The 19,312-nt window shown below is 43.2% G+C and overlaps 1 protein-coding gene across 1 annotated transcript in view; it reads right to left on the bottom strand.

Moving 5' to 3' along the window:
- anks1b (ankyrin repeat and sterile alpha motif domain containing 1B) overlaps positions 1-19,312 on the bottom strand; it is a 316,968-nt gene that overhangs the window by 13,154 nt on the left and 284,502 nt on the right. Inside the window, 4 exon segments of the mRNA XM_084049725.1 lie at positions 2,092-2,163; positions 10,173-10,295; positions 16,091-16,294; positions 18,796-18,903. Of these exon segments, the coding sequence (XP_083905851.1) occupies positions 2,092-2,163; positions 10,173-10,295; positions 16,091-16,294; positions 18,796-18,903 (507 nt within the window).

Here is a 19,312-nt window from a genome sequence, read left to right as displayed (position 1 = left end):
TTGTCCTTGAGTTGTCTGTCTGTCTGTCTGTCTGTCTGTCTGTCTGTCTGTCTGTCTCTCTGTGTCTGTGTCTCTCTCTCTCTCTCTCTCTCAGGTGTTGATGAGAGATGACAGACACAGGCAGAGAGTAGCCTGGTTCCAGACGAATCTGCCATTGCCAAAAAAAACATTGCCCTCGGCAGATTAGGTCTGGCCCCTGTCAATAGAGATTGGATTTCTCTCCCTCCGAAGTCGTGAGGGACCAATCAGGGCCCAATATACAAATGTGGGGCGGGTTTATCACCAGAGGCATTTTTTGAATTTCTCCCTCGGAAATGCAGGTTCCAGACTAACATCTATGCAGTGATATCAGTCTGGCCATGCCAGGCTAGGCAGAGAGAGCCAGGTGATGCAAAGAGGGACAGAGAGAGAGAGCAAAGGATAGAAACTAGCGGATGGGTTGTGTATGGAAGGAAGGCAAGGGGGGAGGGGTAGTGAGCAGAAAGGATCAGAGGGATGGGGGATGGGTGGGGGGGGGGGTCTAGCAGATGACAGAGAGAAACAGGGAAATGAAGATGAGAGACAGATGGAGGAAAGAACAGAGGGATAGATGGAATAGGTCTAGAGAAGTTAAGGGGATTTGCAGACCTTTGGAGAGATGGAGGGGACAACGACACACGTTTGTCTTACTGTACTTGCATCACAATCTTATAATTGCCATTTTCACCATATTGTTTGCATTTTTAACCCCTAACCCTGAAGCCTGAGTTATGTTATTCTACAAGCTCACAACGTGTCACAGCGACGCCTTGTGAGTTTGTGGTAAGCCTAACTCCAAATTAAAAACAACATTTTCTCTTCCGGGAAAATGGTCCTCACAATTGCCTAATTCTAAAATGTTTCAATATTTGGGGGGGAACTTTAGCACTCAGAAGTATAGTAATACAAGTACTGAACGCACGCACGCACGCACGCACGCACGCACGCATGCACGCACAAGCAGGTGTAGCTGTGCAGACAGAGATTAGACAAGGGAAGACAGAACAAGACAGACATATAGACAGAACAAAGGAAGTAGAGAAAGGGAAGAGGAAGCCTGGTTCATTAATATGTATGCTGTTGCTGTCGGGCAGAAACCTTTCATTTCCATATTCTAACTTTTTGTGTTTTTTTCCCCGTAAATTAACGCCCTACTTGATCATCCTACAGCGTCACACAAAAGGATCAAAAGAGTAGCAGATCTACATGCTCAAAATGTGGCATGCCGTTTTTGAATTTGATCCTGAAAAGTAACAGTTTTGGACATATGAGGTTTCCACCCGACAGAGACGATCTGTTATCTTCACACTGCAGTTACTCTAGAGAGAGAGAGAGAGAGAGAGAGAGAGAGAGAGAGAGAGAGAGAGAGAGAGAGAGAGAGAGAGAGAGAGAGAGAGAGAGAGAGAGAGAGAGAGGAGGGGATAGAGAGGGGGGGGGGGGGGGAGAGAGAGAGAGAGAGATAGAGAGAGAGAGCGAGAAGGGAGGAAGTGACAGTGGAAGGAGATATGGTGACTTAAGGTGAGAGAAGGATTCATTCCACACGCATCCAGGTATTTTAGATATTAAAACATAATCCCTCCTCACATTTAATCCACAGCCATAGGACTTTTATGTTTGTTTAAGCTCAAGTGTGTGTGGCAATGCTGTGTCCCACTTTTACAGCTAGGGTTTTAAAGCCCTTACGCGCGAATACACACACACACACACACACACACACACACACACACACACACACACACACACACACACACACACACACACACACACACACACACACACACACACACACACACACACACACACACACACACACACACACACACACAGGTTCTGTGACTGCTGACAAACTCGCCGGGAAAGTTTGGAAATATAATGATTTCATCAGAATGGTGTTGGTTATGGACTGAGGTGACATTGTGATGATGGCGTGTGTGTGTGTGTGTGTGTGTGTGTGTGTGTGTGTGTGTGTGTGTGTGTGTGTGTGTGTGTGTCTGTGTGTGTGTGTGTGTGTGTGTGGCGTTGGGATGTCAGCAGGCCGTGTGACAGCAGCAGTGTGGTGTGATGTGACTTTACCCTCATCTTGGCACAGGCATCTTGTGTGGATTCAGTCCCTCTCAGCTCCTTCACCAGCATGGAGCCCAGATACTGCAGAACACAAACACACACACATTGAGTTAACACACACACACACACAGGCATGCACTGAAGCGTGTCACCCGTCACAAACAAAAACAACAATGTCACCACCTCACAAAGCAATATTTCACAATCATTTTCCTTTTTCTGTCTGTCTGTGTGTGTGTGTGTGTGTGTGTGTGTGTGTGTGTGTGTGTGTGTGTGTGTGTGTGTGTGTGTGTGTGTGTGTGTGTGTGTGTGTGTGTGTGTGTGTGTGTGTGTGTGTGTGTGTGTGTGTGTGTGTGTGTGCGTGCGTGTGTGTGCGCGCGCGACTGCGTGCATACCGTCCTGCACGTTTTGAATCAGGGAGTTGTTAACATCCGTACAATACGGTGCTCTGTTGACCCAGCACACACACACACACACACACACACACACACACACACACACACAAACACACTTCCAGCTGATTTAATAAAGACGCTAATAATGGAAACACACACAATGTTTCTGAGTGACATTACAGCACTGTGAGATTCTAGAAACTAGGGCGCTACCCTGTTCTTGGAAGGGGTCCAATGGTGGCTGCCGCCGAGTGGCCATCCAGTAAACAGAAGTTGCCTGATATCAGACTGAAGACTGAATACTTCAGTCTGTCATTGCCTCCAACCTAAGCGATTTCCAAAGAGTTAAGGTCCTTACACACCGGGGTGATTTTTTTCATGCGAATAATAAGTCAATGCAAGCTTACATGGAGCGAAAAAGCGAAAAAGCGAAGCGAAAAAGCGTCTTTTAATTATTCGGAACGAGTCCGAATTTTGCGTATATTCGCATATTCGCCGGTGTGTAACCGCCTTTAGGGTTAGGCGATTAGATTTTCCCGAACCAATCACTAGAGATCAAACAGTGTAAACAGTGTATTTTGGGCCATTCGTCAATTAAATAAACCTGATTATGTTATTGAAATATGATGCACATTTTCAGTGTGCGACGCAATGCGAGTGCCTGGAGTTTAGATCCCATAGCCTGAGGGGACGGTCAGCTGAACATGATGCGTTGACTTCACCTGACTTCCAGTCTTTTTCAGTTCAGTGAGTGACTACAGTAACCGCAACGCAGGCAGAGCTGTCGGAAACTGGTGAACGAATCATTTGAGCCAAACTTTTTAGTGAACTGCACTGAATGATTCAGTACACTGAAAAGAAGAACCATAATTCCCACCACTACGTTATTACTCCTCACAAAGACACCTCATCTCCTGCTCAGAGCTTGACAACAGCTTGACAACGGCCCGTGGCGCTGTTTGGCTAATTGTTAGACGCATTCTTCACCCTTGGCGATTGGAAAATCGCTTTTTCAACAGAGAAAACTGCTTGTTCAAAACACAATGCCAGTACAGAGAAGCGGTCCACTCAGTGGAGTGGGCTGGACCAGGCTAGGTCAACATCCGAGTCGTATGTGTCAAAGTGACCCTGAGCAAGACACTTAACCTCTAACAGCTCCCCCCATGGGCTTATCCTGACCATCTAACAGAATTTCCCCACAGGATTAAAAAAGGTCTACACATTTTAAAATAAATCTCTAAAGGCTTCAAGTGTTTTAGAAGAGAAGATTTTCCTTTCTTTTTTTTTTGTGTGTTTTTTTGGTCTGTACCCTGTGTGACCTTACTGTAAAAACATAAACAAAGAATACAATATAGGTCCCAATATTGAATTTCTACCCCCCTAGGATATATCTTCCATTCAGCACAAAGACGGAGGAATGAATGTGATTATCCAGGCAAAAGCGCTTCATTTGATGTATTATTTTCCATTAGTCATAATTCTGACATGAGGAGTCTGGTCTGTAGGGGGTTTCAGGAAGGGTCGGGTGGGCTTGTTATAGCATTTTATCTGACGCTAGCTAACGACGTTACAGAGCCACTGGGAGCCAGGTCAGCCACGGGTCAACGGCGAACCGTAACGAGGTAACAGAGAGACAGACCACTCTCCCCACAAACTGTACACGTATTAGCTGGACTTAAACACAGACATCCACATTTAAATCCTAAATGTTCATTTAAAAGTGCTGTAAGTCAGTAGTTCTCAAACTTTTTCATGTCAAGGACCCCCAAATTGATATGTACAGTATTTGGCCGTGGACTGCCATCTGAAAATGTTTTGTGCCAGGGACCCCCAGAAGAAAAGATCTATGTAAAAAAAAAAAAATCTTATGTTAAAATTATTCAAAGTTTTCCAAACTTTTTCGATATCTTTCAAAAGATTTAAAATATAGCAGATGTACAAGCTCGAGAAAATAACTTTTTCATCACCCCTGAATTATGTTGTTACTTTATAGCACCTTACATTTCTGTCATGTACGCAAATATGTAAATCTTCCCCACTACAATACAGTAGGCCTATCTCATAAGGAAAACTTGAGAGAATATCAGTTTCCATTTAGGACAGATTGAAAATAACTTTATACTTAGTTTAACCACTTGAACCCCAGGATCCCTATTCTATGTGGAATATTACCCAAAAATAGCATTGCGACACGTTGTGTGCTTGTAGATCTGCTATTTTGGGCAAAGAGATTTGGTGTAGATGGAAAAAGAACACACCAAGTAGCTACAGGTAACTCGCAACTCAGGTCCGTTTTATTAAATATGGAGGGTCTAAAAGTGGTTAAACTGAAGCGATATTGATAAATTCCCAAACAATTATTATTCTGCGGCACCCCTGGACCACTTTGAGAAACCCTGATAGCCTATAGATCTTTTTTTTTTTAAATCATTTTGTTCAGTAACAGGGGTCTCTCCGTCTCTCAAGCTCTTTAGTTGGAGAGAGAAACCCCCAAAAAGATAATTTATCAGCTTCAATTTTATGTGTTCTAATTTTGTATTTTTTTCATCACTTCCAGTTTCTCTTGTTTATCCTGTATCCTGTAACAAGGTTTCTCTCCTGATGCGATAAAATAGGTATCCAGACCTGATGTATGTAAATGTAATTTCTGTTTACTAAAGAGCTGGAGAGACGAGGAAACCCGCCTGCTCCTGAACAACCTCTTTATAGCAATGATTGCTATGGGAATATAGAGCGCTTTAACACTTACTTTAACCAAAAATAAAAAAATTAAATCACAAACACTGAAAGTGTACAAATGGAATCAAATGGTGGGTGCATTTGCTTCCATTTTACAAATGAATGATATAAACACAGAGGATTTTACTGTGTATGAGCTTGCAGTCCCACAACACACACAAACGCACAAACATAAACACGCATCTCTTTAAATCAAGCCTCATAAACCACCACGATGAAGATAACACCAGACGGCAGCACTAATCTGCCCGAAAGTGACTTTCATATCTCACTTATGGTTCAGATTCAGTAAGTACGGAAATTTGAATGACAAACGTTGTGCGGTTTAATAAACGTAATACCTCCACAGTGACGTTTGGCCCCCCGAGATGGTGCAGGGTTCAAATCACACTGATGTGTGTGTGTGTGTGTGTATGTGTGTGTGTGTGTGTGTGTGTGTGTGTGTGTGTGTGTGTGTGTGTGTGTGTGTGTGTGTGTGTGTGTGTGTGTGTGTGTGTGTGTGTGTGTGTGAGAGTGTGAGAGTGTGAGAGAGTGTGTGTGTGTGTGTGTGTGTGTGTGTGTGTGTGTGTGTGTGTGTGTGTGTGTGTGTGTGTGTGTGTGTGTGTGTGTGTGTGTGTGTCTTATTATAGAACAGACGTAAGCCACCAGATTGGAATGAAAGAGCCTGGTCTCTGGTGTCAGTGAAACACAATGCTGGTATGACGCTGCGTGAGTAACTGAGCAGGCTTTGACTATAGATCTGACATCCATACAGTGTACTCTGACCTCAGAAAAGAAAAAACCTATCCCGTATCCAATCAATTCAGAACGCATCAGTGCAGGCTGGTAACTAAAACCAAAAGAGCAGAGCACCCTTCATTGGTTGACTATTCGTTTTAGAATTGATTTCAAGATCTTATCGATTTCTTTCAAGGCACGGTGTTGGTCTAGCCCCTTCCCCACATCACATCGCAGACCTTTTAACTCCATATGACTCCGGAAATCCCCGGGCGGAGCCCTTCTGGTCGTTCCAAAGTCTCTAGACCATTGGTTCTCAAAGTGGGGTCCGGGCGACCCCCAGGGGTCCTTGGGGGGTTCCAGGGGGTCCCCGGAAAAATGTGTTAATATAGCATCACAATCATTTTAACCACTTTAACCTTTTATACTTTGGCTATTTTTGAAGAATCGTGAAAATTTGTGCAAACCTTTGAATATATATATTTTTTTGAAGTGAACATTTGTAACTCAAATCTTTGCTTCTGGGGGTCCCTGGAACAAAATATCTTGAGATGGGGGTCCGCAGCCAAATACATAACATTTTGGGGGTCCTTGACATGAAAAGGTTTGTGAACCACTGCTCTAGACTGAAGACAGAAGGCGATGGGACATTTGCCACCATGGGTCCCATGGACTTTGTAATAACCTTTTTTTTCTTCTGCACTGTAACTGTATCTGTTTTTTGTTTTTGTTTTACTTCTTTTGTTTTAATGCATCCTAATGTCTTTGTATAGTTGTATTTCCTTTGCTTGATGTTCTGTGTAAAGCACCTTGCATTGCCTTGTTGTTGAAATGTGCTATACAAATAAAACTGCCTTGCCTTGCCTTACTGATTCCAGTGTATTGGTATTTTCTTATCATGTTCCTTGAACACTTGTATCCTTTTATGCTCTTTGATTTTGTTTGTGCTGTTGTTGTCTTGTTTTTCTTTTAAATCTTTGATGCTATGTGAAGTGCTTTGTAACTCTTGTCTTTAAAAGTGCTGTACAAATAAAGCTGCAGTAGTAGAATTCAACCCTATATGAAACCACCATGATGATGATGTTAGGTCAGTGTCTGGGGAGTGGGGACTGTGAGATCAGAGGAACATTGTTGGTTATATAAACGGCAGAGGAAGGAGCTATACGCCATCCTCCTCCTCCTCCTCCTCCTCCGTGTTCTGTCTTTTTTTCAGTGGTGGAAAGTAACATTTACTCAGGCCCTGTACTTAACATTTTTAGATATGTTTTTACTTTACTTGAGTATTTCCAATTTGTGATACTATATACTTCTACTCCACTACATCGCAGAGGCAAATATTGTACTTTTTACTCCACTACAATTATTTGACAGCTTTAGTTACTAGTTACTTTGCTGATTTGGATTATTAATACAAAACATACCAACCATTAAGCCCTCTTTTTTTCTATATTTGAAAATAGGCGATCTGCGACACGTTGTGAGCTCTGCGACGACGCTCTGTGCCGCTCTGCACCGCTCTGCACCGCTCTGCGACACTCTGCGACGCTCTGCGACACGTTGTAGATCTGCTATTTTCAAAAGATTTGTATACATTTTGAAACCTTAAAGGGATTGACGGCAGGTTCAGAAATAACACAAATAACACCGCGCCTCCAGCAGTTAATTTCCCCGACCACCAGGGGGTGACGCAGGAGGGACTTCCATAGTTAAGGGGACTTCTGAAGGGGCCATGCCGAAAATAGGTTGCTTTCTTCGGATACAATGCGTGTTACTGCCCGCCCCTGCTGGTTCTCTGAATTTGTATTTCTAAATAGGCTCTTTCATGATAATTTGACCACATATATGAAGTTAAACAACTAAATTCTATCCAAACGCTATCTTAAAAGTAAATTCTGTGCCTCAAAAACGAAGTTTGAGAGCGTTTTAAAACCGAAAGTAAAAAGTTCACACGAACACGGACGCGCACGGACGCGCACGGACGCGCACATGCGTGCGTTAATTTACGACCCGGACAAACATAAACAGTAGGGAAAATACGGATTTCAGAAAGAGGACTGTGCAGGAAAACACCTGCATTTGTTGCCTAGAATCCCTTTAAATGAGACTACAGTATCTGCAATTCTGCATAATGAGTACTTTTTTTTTGGTACAATTTGATGCCAATACTTTTGAACTTTTACCCAAGTAAAATGTGAATACAGAACTTTTACTTGTAACAGAGTGTTTCTATATTGTACGTATTGGTATTTTTACCTAAGTTTAAATATGTGAGTACTTCTTCCACCACTGCTTTATATTTATCTCCGTCTGGTTCATTCTCCTTCAGTTTCCAGCTCCCCTCGGTGTGCTGACGCCTCGCTGCCTCGCTCCCTCCTTCATTTATCTCACTTACACGAGGGCCACGGGAGCCATGGCCCTGTGAGAGAGATGGTTAGTGCTGCTGTCAAAAACCACCTCCATGGAACTATACCGTGGTGGACACCAGTGGTTCTCAAAGTGGGCTCCGGGGACCTCCCAGCGGTGGTCCCTGGCAAATTGGTTTCACTATTATTTCACCGGTTAGAAGTTAGAAGCCCGATGAGAGCGTTCTAAGAATGACTATTCAGACCATATGGGGTTCACTCTCCACCATTATCTCCTACAGCATTGGTTCTCAAAGTGGGGTCCGGGGACCCCCAGGGGTACTTGAGGGGGTTCCAGGGGGTCCCCAGCTAAATGATGGACAGGGACCAAATGGACCCTTATGGGTCTGTAACTCTGAGTGTACAAATGGTACCAAATGGACCTTATGGGTCTGTAACTCTGAGAGTGTACAAATGGAACCAAATGGACCCGTTAGGACTTGCGCTATAGCTTGCATATGAAAATGCATATGAAAATGCATTCATGGATTAATGTCACCAACATGAATCCAACATATTAATAGAAAAGATAATGTGTAAACAAATAAACACAAAACACTGATGATAGTGCTGTCCAAAAAGTCTATGAAAAAGTTTATTCTGCAACACAATTTTATACAATCTGTATTGGGGGGTCCCTGCTTCATCTCTCTCTCAGCTAGGGGGTCCTTGGCCTGAAAAAACGTTGACGAACCCTGCCCTATATACTGTACGCATCGCAACGAGACGCATTGTGGGAGCTTCTGTTTTCGCTATTTTTGAAAATTGTTTATTTTTATTAAAAATATATTAGGTCTACGCCCTAATACATGTCAATTTGAGTCGTCCTAGACATAAAAATGTTTGAGAAACACTGCCGTATACACCCCACCCACCCTGGCAGGCAGAGAATTAAATGTTGAGTGTTTTCCTTGGTCTCTATTAGGGCCGCAATGATCCATTATTTTCTTAGCGATTATTCTATCGCTATTGATTAATTGAATAATCAGGATATATCAATGAATCGATTAGCCACAAATCAGTTGATTTACCTTTGTATAAATCAGATCTACAAGCTCACACTGCATTGCATCATGACGCGTTGTTAGCTTGTAGATCTGCTATTTTCCCTATTTCGATTGCCTATAATAATTGATTAATTCGTTTGACTGTTGCAGCCCTAGTCTACGTATATCCCCTCTTCCTCTCATCTCACGGTACAAGGCTGTAACCATGGTAACAAGGATGCATAACATCCTTTTATATAACTGGGCTAACGCTAAATGTACAAGGACACTCTGAGAGAAGCTAAGCAAAGTAAAGGGCTTGGAGGCATGAGCTTTATCCCCGCATGCCTTCAGTGTGTTGATGGTGTGCATGAGCAGGTCATTTAACAGTGGGAGATATAATAGATGCAGTGGAAGCAGTTCAAGGCCAGCCAGCCAGCCAGCCAGACAGACAGACAGACAGACAGACAGACAGACAGACAGACAGACAGACAGACAGACAGACAGGCAGTACTGTAGGTAGAGAGAGCTGGTAAGAGAACACGGAGAGAAAGAGAGAGAAAGAAAGAGAGAGAGAAAGAGAGACACACACACACACACACACACACACACACACACACACACACACACACACACAAATGGAAACAAGTCCCCATTACTTTTTTGTGTTATCCTTTTTGCTTTATTGTCTTACTGTACCACAGCCTGTTTATATTTCTGACTAATCAAGTATTAAATAAAACACACACACGCACCCCCCCCCCCCCCCCACACACACACACACACACACACACACACACAAACACACACACACACACACAGTAAAGGTAAGGGGTGCACTGCACACTCACGTAGGCCTCATAGTCACATGACTGGAAGATGAGCTTCTCGGGGTGATGTTGCCAGTACTGCACTGGAGTGGACGACGTGGCCTCGTTGGGCGGACGCAACGTGATGGGCTCACACCACTCCCCCTGCTGGTGCCGCAGCCATTCGCGTTTCACAAAGAACAAAAAAAGAAAAGAAAGAAATTAACACAGACTCACAGAGCAGGACGATGGGCCTAAGGTCACACGAAGTAAAGTACCACTTTGAGAGCCAAAAAAGAAAAGTGGAAATCTTGGAATAATTTTGCACTTTTGAACACAAATCTTCTATTCTGGAGGTCCCTGGCACAAAACCTTTTCATATGGGGGTCCACAGCCACATACATATAATTTTGGGGGTCCTTGACATGAAAAAGTTTGAGAACTACTGGTCTAAACCAGTGGTTTTCAACCTGTGGGTCGGGACCCCCAGGGGGGTCCCCACATGACAATGTAATGTAATAATGCCTTAAAAAAAAAAAAAAAAAAAAAAAAGACCATTACTGCATCAAAAGTAATCAACACACTTTACTATAAAAACTGGTCAAACATTAGCCAAATTGTCAAATATTACTTAAGAAAGAGGCAAAAATGTTGAAAATAGACAATCTACAAGCTTGTAGATCAACTATTTTCACAATATTGGTCCCCTCATCCCTTCATTCCTTCATCCTTTCATTCCCTCATAACCTCGTACTTTTCTTCTGAATAATCAAGCCAAACCTATTTTTTGTTTGGAGTCGTGATCTTCTTTATTGGAACATCTTGTCCATTAAAAACCCAATGGGAGAAGAACTGCGAGGGAGTGGGGTACCTTTAAGTCTACTGCTTCTCAAAACCTTCACACCTGGGGAGCATTTCAACTTTTAAATGAAGGAAAACACAGGAATGCCATTTGCATTGCTGTTAAATGTCAGCAGGCGTGTATTAATCTTGTTACACATTCCCTTCACACCGAAGCATTAAAGAGAAGGAGAAGCCGGGAGCTTTTTCATGCAACAACCTGCGAGAGCCTGCTGGTGTGTGTGTGTGTGTGTGTGTGTGTGTGTGTGTGTGTGTGTGTGTGTGTGTGTGTGTGTGTGTGTGTGTGTGTGTGTGTGTGTGTGTGTGTGTGTGTGTGTGTGTGTGTGTGTGTGTGTGTGTGTGTGTGTGTGTGTGTGTGTGCATGTGCATGTGTGTAATCTGTACTGTATCAGAGACGGGTGCGGCTGTAATCAGTGATAATCTATTGGGTAAACAGCAGTCGGAGGACAAACGCTCACAGATAATCAGGATAATCACTCATCAGTGTACTACAAGTATCTTCCTACCATCTCTCCTCCCAAAATCATCACACTTAAAAAAAAAATGCAATCAAGAACTTGATTTGAATGCATAAAACATCATTTTAATCCACCTGCATGGTGGATAAGTGTTTCTCAACCTTTTCGGAGCTCTGGACCACCAGCATATTTCGAACAATACTCAAGGCCCACCACCACCACCACCACACAACAGTTTTGAGCTTGTAGATCTGCTACTTTTGCTGTTTTTGAATTTGAATCCTGAAAAGTTATCATTTTGTACATACAGAGAGGAGAGAAAAGAGAGCCTTGTGGGGCTCCTGCGTTGAGGATGTCTTTCACAGCTTGTGATCTACCCGTCAAAAGTACGGACATTTTAACCTCAAGGCCACTGAGCTGGTGGTCTGTAGATATAGATTTATCTAAATATAGATATGATGATATATCATTTTGTGTTCTGTGCGTGTGTGTGTTTGTAATTCAAAAGAATACCTCTGGATCAAAATCAGCCGTTTCACTTTTTGGATCTATCGTTTTTGAAATGTGGGAGAGATGGGATTTGCTGACAAATCCCATAAAGTAAGTTCAGCACATGCATTCCACTGTAGGACACAAATAAATACGATGGGGACAAAGCACTGAACTCTGTTCCTGCAAATGTGTTTTTCTCCATTTCAGACAATGCTGACTCACTGATGTCACCTCAGAGTATAATTTCATGAGGAAACACAACCCATTCAATCCGGGAACGCACCTACAAATGTCTTTTAAATCCTAACACGTTTCTGAAAAACCTATGTTGCTATATCAGTGATGATATAAAATTATATGTATTTAGCCGTGGACCCCCCCCCCCCATCTGTTCATGATTTAAAAAAAATAGCAGATCTACAAGCTCATACCACGGCACTCTGTGCTGCGCTATGAGCTTGTATATCTGTTATTTTTGAATAGCCAAAGTATAAAATAATGGTTAAAGTGGTTAATATCTAAAATGACAGATGCTTTCCCAGTCTTAATGGGTTAAGAGATTCAGCAGGGCAAACATTAAGAGAGTGAGTCTATAATTCAAACACACACACACACACACACACACACACACACACCCACACACACACACGCACACGCACACGCACACAAACACACACACACACGCGCGCGCGCACACGTTGGCATTACTATACGTGAGGACAAACATTTGAGGACAGCAATTTCTGCATTGGTAATGGTTTTGCCATTTTTAAACCTAGCCCTCAAGCCTGAGTTATATTTAGTTGTATGCCGGTGTCACAGCTGAGTACAACTAAGTACAACGATCACACCTGTGACGCGTTGTGAGCTTGTACAGTAGATCTGCTATTCTTTGTGCGCAACTGGATACTGTTCAAATCTGCATAACTCCAACCCTAACCCCAAAATACTTATTTTCCTAATTGTAAGCCTAACTCCCAAAAATCTTTTAAACAACCATTGGTCTCGTGAGGACCAGGAAAAGGGTACGACTCACCATGTCTATTTCTCAAACTCTATTATACTCATGGGGACATTTGGCCGTCACAAGTAAGGTAGTAATACATTTACACACACACAAACGCACACGTGCGCGCACGCATGTGTGTGTGCGTGTTTGTGTACAGTATGTCACAGTTACAGTAGGGTGACTACAGTAGGTGTCCTCTCTTTAAGTGGGACTTGCACAGCGTTTTATCCCTTGTCCTGTGTCCCATATATACTTAAACCGTGTCCCGCACTTTGAATTGGCTCTGGTTTTGAAAAGCCAAACCACCGCAGGACAGACACTTCTCTAAGACGTCGGCTTTTATCCTAAACGGCTTTGAAGAAAGGCCGCGACAGCCTGAAGTCACGGGGCTGCGTTTGAGGTCCATCAAACTGCACACATGCACGTGGGTCAAGTGCACAGTGAACCTGTCACCGTCATTGCTGCCTACGCTAAGCCCAACGGGGACATCTGTGAGTCACCTCAAAGTCACAAGCTATGCAGATTTAAGCAGAATATGATGGAAACTTCCACAGGAAGGAAAGGAAATGTAGCTACAACTAGAAGAGTGCACTGGCAGATCTCCGGCTCCGCCAGGCCAGGTTGGTCCGCAACTTTGGAAGTCAATCATAGCCTATCGGAATGATATATGAAAAAAACTGACGGATACATCTTGATCACAGATCACACAAGGATTTGTTTTTTCTATCTGACAGTTATTTTTAGTATTAATATGACATGAAGTATGAGTTTCATATAATTAAAATAGATGTGTTAGGTTCTTCACATGCTATAGGCCTACCCTGCATAGTCTTTTATGTGCTATAATCAACCAGTGAACAACGCACATACAGTAGATGTTACAAGCTAAGGGGCACAATAGACTTTTTTTTTTTTTAAGTTAAGATGGACATTATATCAAAATCTTAGACGTCTCAGCAATGGTAACATGTCCCTCGATACTCTGGTCAGTGTTGGAGTCAAGCCCGGCTTTTATACCTGAGGCCAATTCTAAAAACACCATCTAAAACCTGAGGCATTTTTGTAAGTTACCTCCTAAAACTTGAGGGTTTTCTGAAAACGTGAACGTTGACAGAATTGTCAACGGTTAACTAATAATGTATTTCTCAGCCTCTGTAAGCAGATAGGAACAGGAAATAAAAGCCATTTGAGAGCTTAAATCTTTGGCTTTTACAGATAACTTCTTTCATTTGCCCTAATGTTCATTAAAAATTAAAAATAAAAATCAATATGAAACTAAGAACATAAGGACAAATGTAAGTAGTTTTCAGTAGTAACCAATGTTTTTTTTTATGTGTCTATCTGCTACAGAAGCTGATATCAAAATCAAAAATGATGTCCACGTTGCATCAGGCCCTAAAGGTCGAAGCAGACAGACAAAAAGCGTATTTGTCAGTCAGAAGACACACACAGGCACAACACGAGAGCGAGCTTCACTGATCTCACTGAACCCAGATTCGGCACAAAACTGGGGTCAAATTCGTTCTACTGCTATGCCACCAGAAAGTGGAATGCCGTACCAACAGACATCAAAAAGTGTGACTCCTTACCCTCATTCAAAACCATAAAAGAGCACCTGTCTGCAATTAATAACTGGTCTGATTAACGTCTAAACTTAACACCAAAATTACCCCCACCCCCAACTGTTTACTGTATATATTGTTTTGCTACTAGTGTTTTATTGCTATTAGTGCTGATTATGTCTAGGATATAGTATTGTATATTATTGTATGTCTTTAAATGTCTCTATGAATTTAATACACAGGACCTCAATGTAAACAAGTCCTCAGGACTTTTTTGGGTTATCCCTTTAGACCAAGTATATGGACTCGTGCTGTTTCTGTCTAATGAAGTATTCAATCAATCTCTTACGCAATGATCATTACAAAGAAGATGAAAACAAAAGCATCACACTAGGGAACATGAATACTATTAAAGCTTCATCGATAGAAGGCAGGTTCTATAATTACACTGGGAGTTCATTTGATGAATGTAACCCATAAATTACATTGTTTTGTAACGGAGGACGCCTTGTTTGAAAGATCAATGAAATGCTGAAATACCATTATAACCGTGTACAAATGTATAACAAATCAGCCAAGCATAAAAAGAACTTGATTGTAATGAATCGGATTTTAATTTATCCTCTCCACCTTCCAGATTTAACCATTTACACCCTAGTTGAGTCCCTTAAGGTCTATATACTAGGCCCACTGCCTTTTCCCCTCTACACTAAAGTGGGCGGCCAAAGCTGAATGTGCCTGGGAAACAGAAGGTCCTAGGTTCGAAACCCGGCACCCCGGCTATGTTTCGAGGTGTCCACGAGCAAAGACACTTAAAGCCTAACTAGCTCATCAGAACCATATGAGCAGCCATCAGTTGGGTGACGCTGAACACTTCATTTCCCCTGTGGTATTAACCAGGTCTCCCTTTTCCCTAAACATCTTAAATCAGGGGTCTTCAACAGGGGGTCCGGGACCCCTAGGGGGTCCTCAGAGCTACTATAGGGGGTCCGCCAAATCTTTCTGTGATAGGATTTAGTTTTTTTACATGAACCACTTGAACCCTCGAATTCCTTTTCTGAGGGGAACATTAGCCGAAAATAGCCGATCTACAAGCTCTCAACGCCTCGCGCTGCGAGGCGTTGAGAGCTTGTAGATCGGCTATTTTTGGCAAAGAGGCTATAAGTGTAGAGGGAAAAAAGAGCAGACTAAGTAAAAAAAAACATTTCATCTGAAGCACAATTTTATACAATATAGAGTAGGGGGTCCCTGCTTCATCTCTCTCTCAGCTAGGGGGTCCTTGGCCTGAAAACGTTGAAGACTCCTGTATTAAATACATTGCAGAAATATAAGCTCTGTAGATCTGCTATTTTCACCCAATTCACATCGATTCATATGATTAAACCTCCACAATTGTCCCTCTGCTCCAGCCTTATCTGCATGCCTGACTCCATCTCTCTCTCTCTCTCTCTCTCTCTCTCTCTCTCTCTCTCTCTCTCTCTCTCTCTCTCTCTCTCTCTCTCTCTCTCTCCTCCCTCTCTCTCCCTCTCCCTCCCTCCCTCTCTCCCTCCCTCCCTCCCTCCATCCATCCATCCTCACCATGCTGACTTGGGCCATCTGTCGCTCCAGCTTGCTGCGCGGCACGTCCTCAAAGTAGTTGTCATTGCTGCGCTGCCTGCGCCGCGCGTCCGCCTGCATGATGAGGTGCTGCACGTCCAGAGAGCCCCCGGGGACCCCCGCTGTGTACGCCGCCTGGCCCACCGACGGGCTGAGCTGAGGGGGGGTGTGGTTACCGCCGGGCTCCTGGGGGAGGAGAAGGTGGTGAGAGGACTCATTTGTCACCCGCTAAACATCACTGCACATACATTATAATGGATGCATGTGGATTCACTTTTTATCATTACTCATTTGTGCTCTTGTCAATACTTTTCATTGGTTCAATATTCATATAACCAAAGACAGACTTACACATTCAACCTGGTGTCCCTATTTTGGGCACAACATAAGCAAAAGATCAGAATATCGGATCAATATCAAAAATCACACCCAGTGTGAAGTGGGCGGTGTGGTCACAGTGGTCATCACAGTGGGTGATTCACTTAAAAAAAAACATAAATGTGTTTTTTTTTAATTGCACAGTCCTATTTATAGGACTGCACATGTGTCATGTGTTTCACTAGCCAATCACAGTCCTGAATAGAGTCAACCAGTGTACAATGGTGGCCAATCACGGTGCAGGGTTAGGTGGGTACAATGGTGGCCAATCACAGCGCAGGGTTGGGGGGGTGCAATGGGTCCAAACCTCACATATAGGGGCGGTTGCACCGCCCAAAAATAGAGAAAATATCATTTCTGCAAGTTTTTTTTATTATGTTGTGTAGCCTAAGCACCCCTTGTCAAATTTCATATTCGGAATGCAGAATTAGTTAAAAAATAAACGATGTTTTAAAAACACGTGTCATCTTATTAGCCTTAATCACTTTTTCTTGCCACCCCCCTATGAGAGCCAGAGAGAGTAGAGAGACGGCGAGATGCAACACAGGTATCCAGCCGGAATCGAAGCGGGCACGTTGTGATTAAGTGGTCGGCTAACGCACGATCCCTTCGGTTACCAGTACGCCGCACATCATAATGGGACACAGTGAGCAGAGGAACGTGCTTCGTAATCAGAAGGAGGATGCTGGTAATAATTCAAAGGAATTTCATTACACTTTCTATTGGTTGAGTGGCACAGCATCCATCTTTTACACAAGGCTTGTGTTTCCTAGAGGAGCCACTGTGAGGCTGAACCCATTCAACTGATAAATGCTAGTTAATCCCTTCTCGTCTCCTTTTCAGATGGATACTAGTTTTTCTATGCAGATATACAGTATGTTGGCTACTTCTTCACATGTACTCGTTGGTTAGATTTGCTTTTTCTTGACCACAAATGTTAATAGATAGATTTAGCATGTTGTTTAGACAGATGCTAGGTTCATCGTTTACCTGGTATCCTAGTTTCTTTGAGGCTGAATGCGTAGAGAGGACGCCTGGGAAATAGGCCACAGGTTTGATTCCAGGCCCCGGCTAAACCGACTGGCCAGGAATAGTGATGAAAAGCTATAGCCTAATTAGAATACTACAATTGTTTCTGTTGTGTAGATGAAGCAGAGAAATTGGCAAACTTTAGTCTTGATGTCTGAAATTCTAACAAGAATTTGAATCTGCCATTATAAGCAACATAATAAAGACATGCATTTTAATATCCACAATCCCTCAGAACTCTGCTCAGCTGTTTCTATGCTCATTTGTTAATTGCATGGTCTTTTTTCTCTCAATTTCAGTCTATTATGTTTCTATGGCTTATTGCGCATATTGCAAATTACTTTTTGCATTGCTTGACCCCCGTATCGCTGCTTGCAGCTATGTTTGTAGTTGCAAGTGGTCTGTCAGCAGCACTCAGGATCTTGCTGCTTGTAATTGTGAAGGATTTCAGTCCCTGAATTGTATTGTCATCATCATTCACCCTGTCCTCCCAGCATGTTTTGCTGCGCTCCGCTGAGGTCTTCAGCTCCCTCTAACTGCCTGTGCACATTTGTTCTCGGGAAGCGGAACAGACGCGTTGGCCTTTGGAGGCTGAAGAGGAGCAGACTCAACCTGGCAGACACATCAAATTGAGTCCCAGGAGTGGAGGCCTTTCCCTGGCCCTCAGGGCGCACAGGGAGCGAGAGGCTGTTAAAAGAACATTAGAGCGCAACGCCAGTTGGTCGTGATTACTATCTGGGACGAGCCGGCTGGCTGGAAGGGAAGGAAGGAAGGCAACCGCAGAGCGTCGGCCATTTTGTGTCTGCCCAGGAGACTTGGCTAATCAGTTGGGTTTTAGCTACAGCAGTGCAGAGAGTTCCCTTGGTGAGTTCCCTCGGTGGGCCGTTGCAACCGTTTGGGAAAAGGCCGGTGATTAATCTCCGTCTGGCACTTTTGAGACGTTTTAGTTTTGTCGCAACGTTCGCAATGTGGTTTGGATAACACCTGCACACGCGCACACACACACACACACACACACACACACACACACCCACACGCACTCGTACACACACTATGGGTGCAACACTTAATCGAACTAGTCAATTACTTAACTTTATTACTTTAACTCTATTAAAATCGCTTATTTTTTATTATCAATTAAAGAAATATCATAATTGAAAAAGTAATCGATACAATAATTGCTAAGATAATCAATAGTTGCAGCCCTAACACAAACACACAAACACACAGTCACACACAGTCACACACACACACACACACACACACACACACAGACTCACCCTAAGCGAGATGGCCCGTGGAGGCTTCTGTGGCGTGTCCTCGTGTAGTCTGTCACCCAACGAAGCCAAGATCCGTTTCCTGTGTCCTGTGTGGCTGATCTTCAGTACCTGCACATAAATGTAACAGAGACACACACACGTTCATAAGCATGGGTTCTCAGTAAGACATAATGCTCATTACAGGTTAACAGCAACGCCCCGCGCGATCCTCACACATCCAACAAACCACCGGGAGGGGAATCGAGAAGACCTGAGGAGATTTATGTCTTCTTTATAAAGGAGAAAAGCCCGCCCGCGCTCGTGAAAAATGATGACTCTCCTTTTCATTTGCATAATCTTACACAGAGCGCAAGAGTTCAAAGGGTTTTGGGAGCACATAAGAACTAGATTAGCATCAGGTGGGGTAAACGCTGCATAAAGATCGCACATATCATTAATGTAATCACCCCCGGATGAATATTCACATTACTATACCCACAACTCTCAAAGGAAGCGAATGCCTGATTACCAAAAATAG

Source organism: Gymnoscopelus microlampas (genome assembly GCF_963454915.1).
Source record: "Gymnoscopelus microlampas genome assembly, chromosome: 23".
Classification (NCBI taxonomy): Eukaryota; Metazoa; Chordata; class Actinopteri; order Myctophiformes; family Myctophidae; genus Gymnoscopelus; species Gymnoscopelus microlampas.
This window is presented reverse-complemented; position numbering and strand designations above follow the sequence as displayed.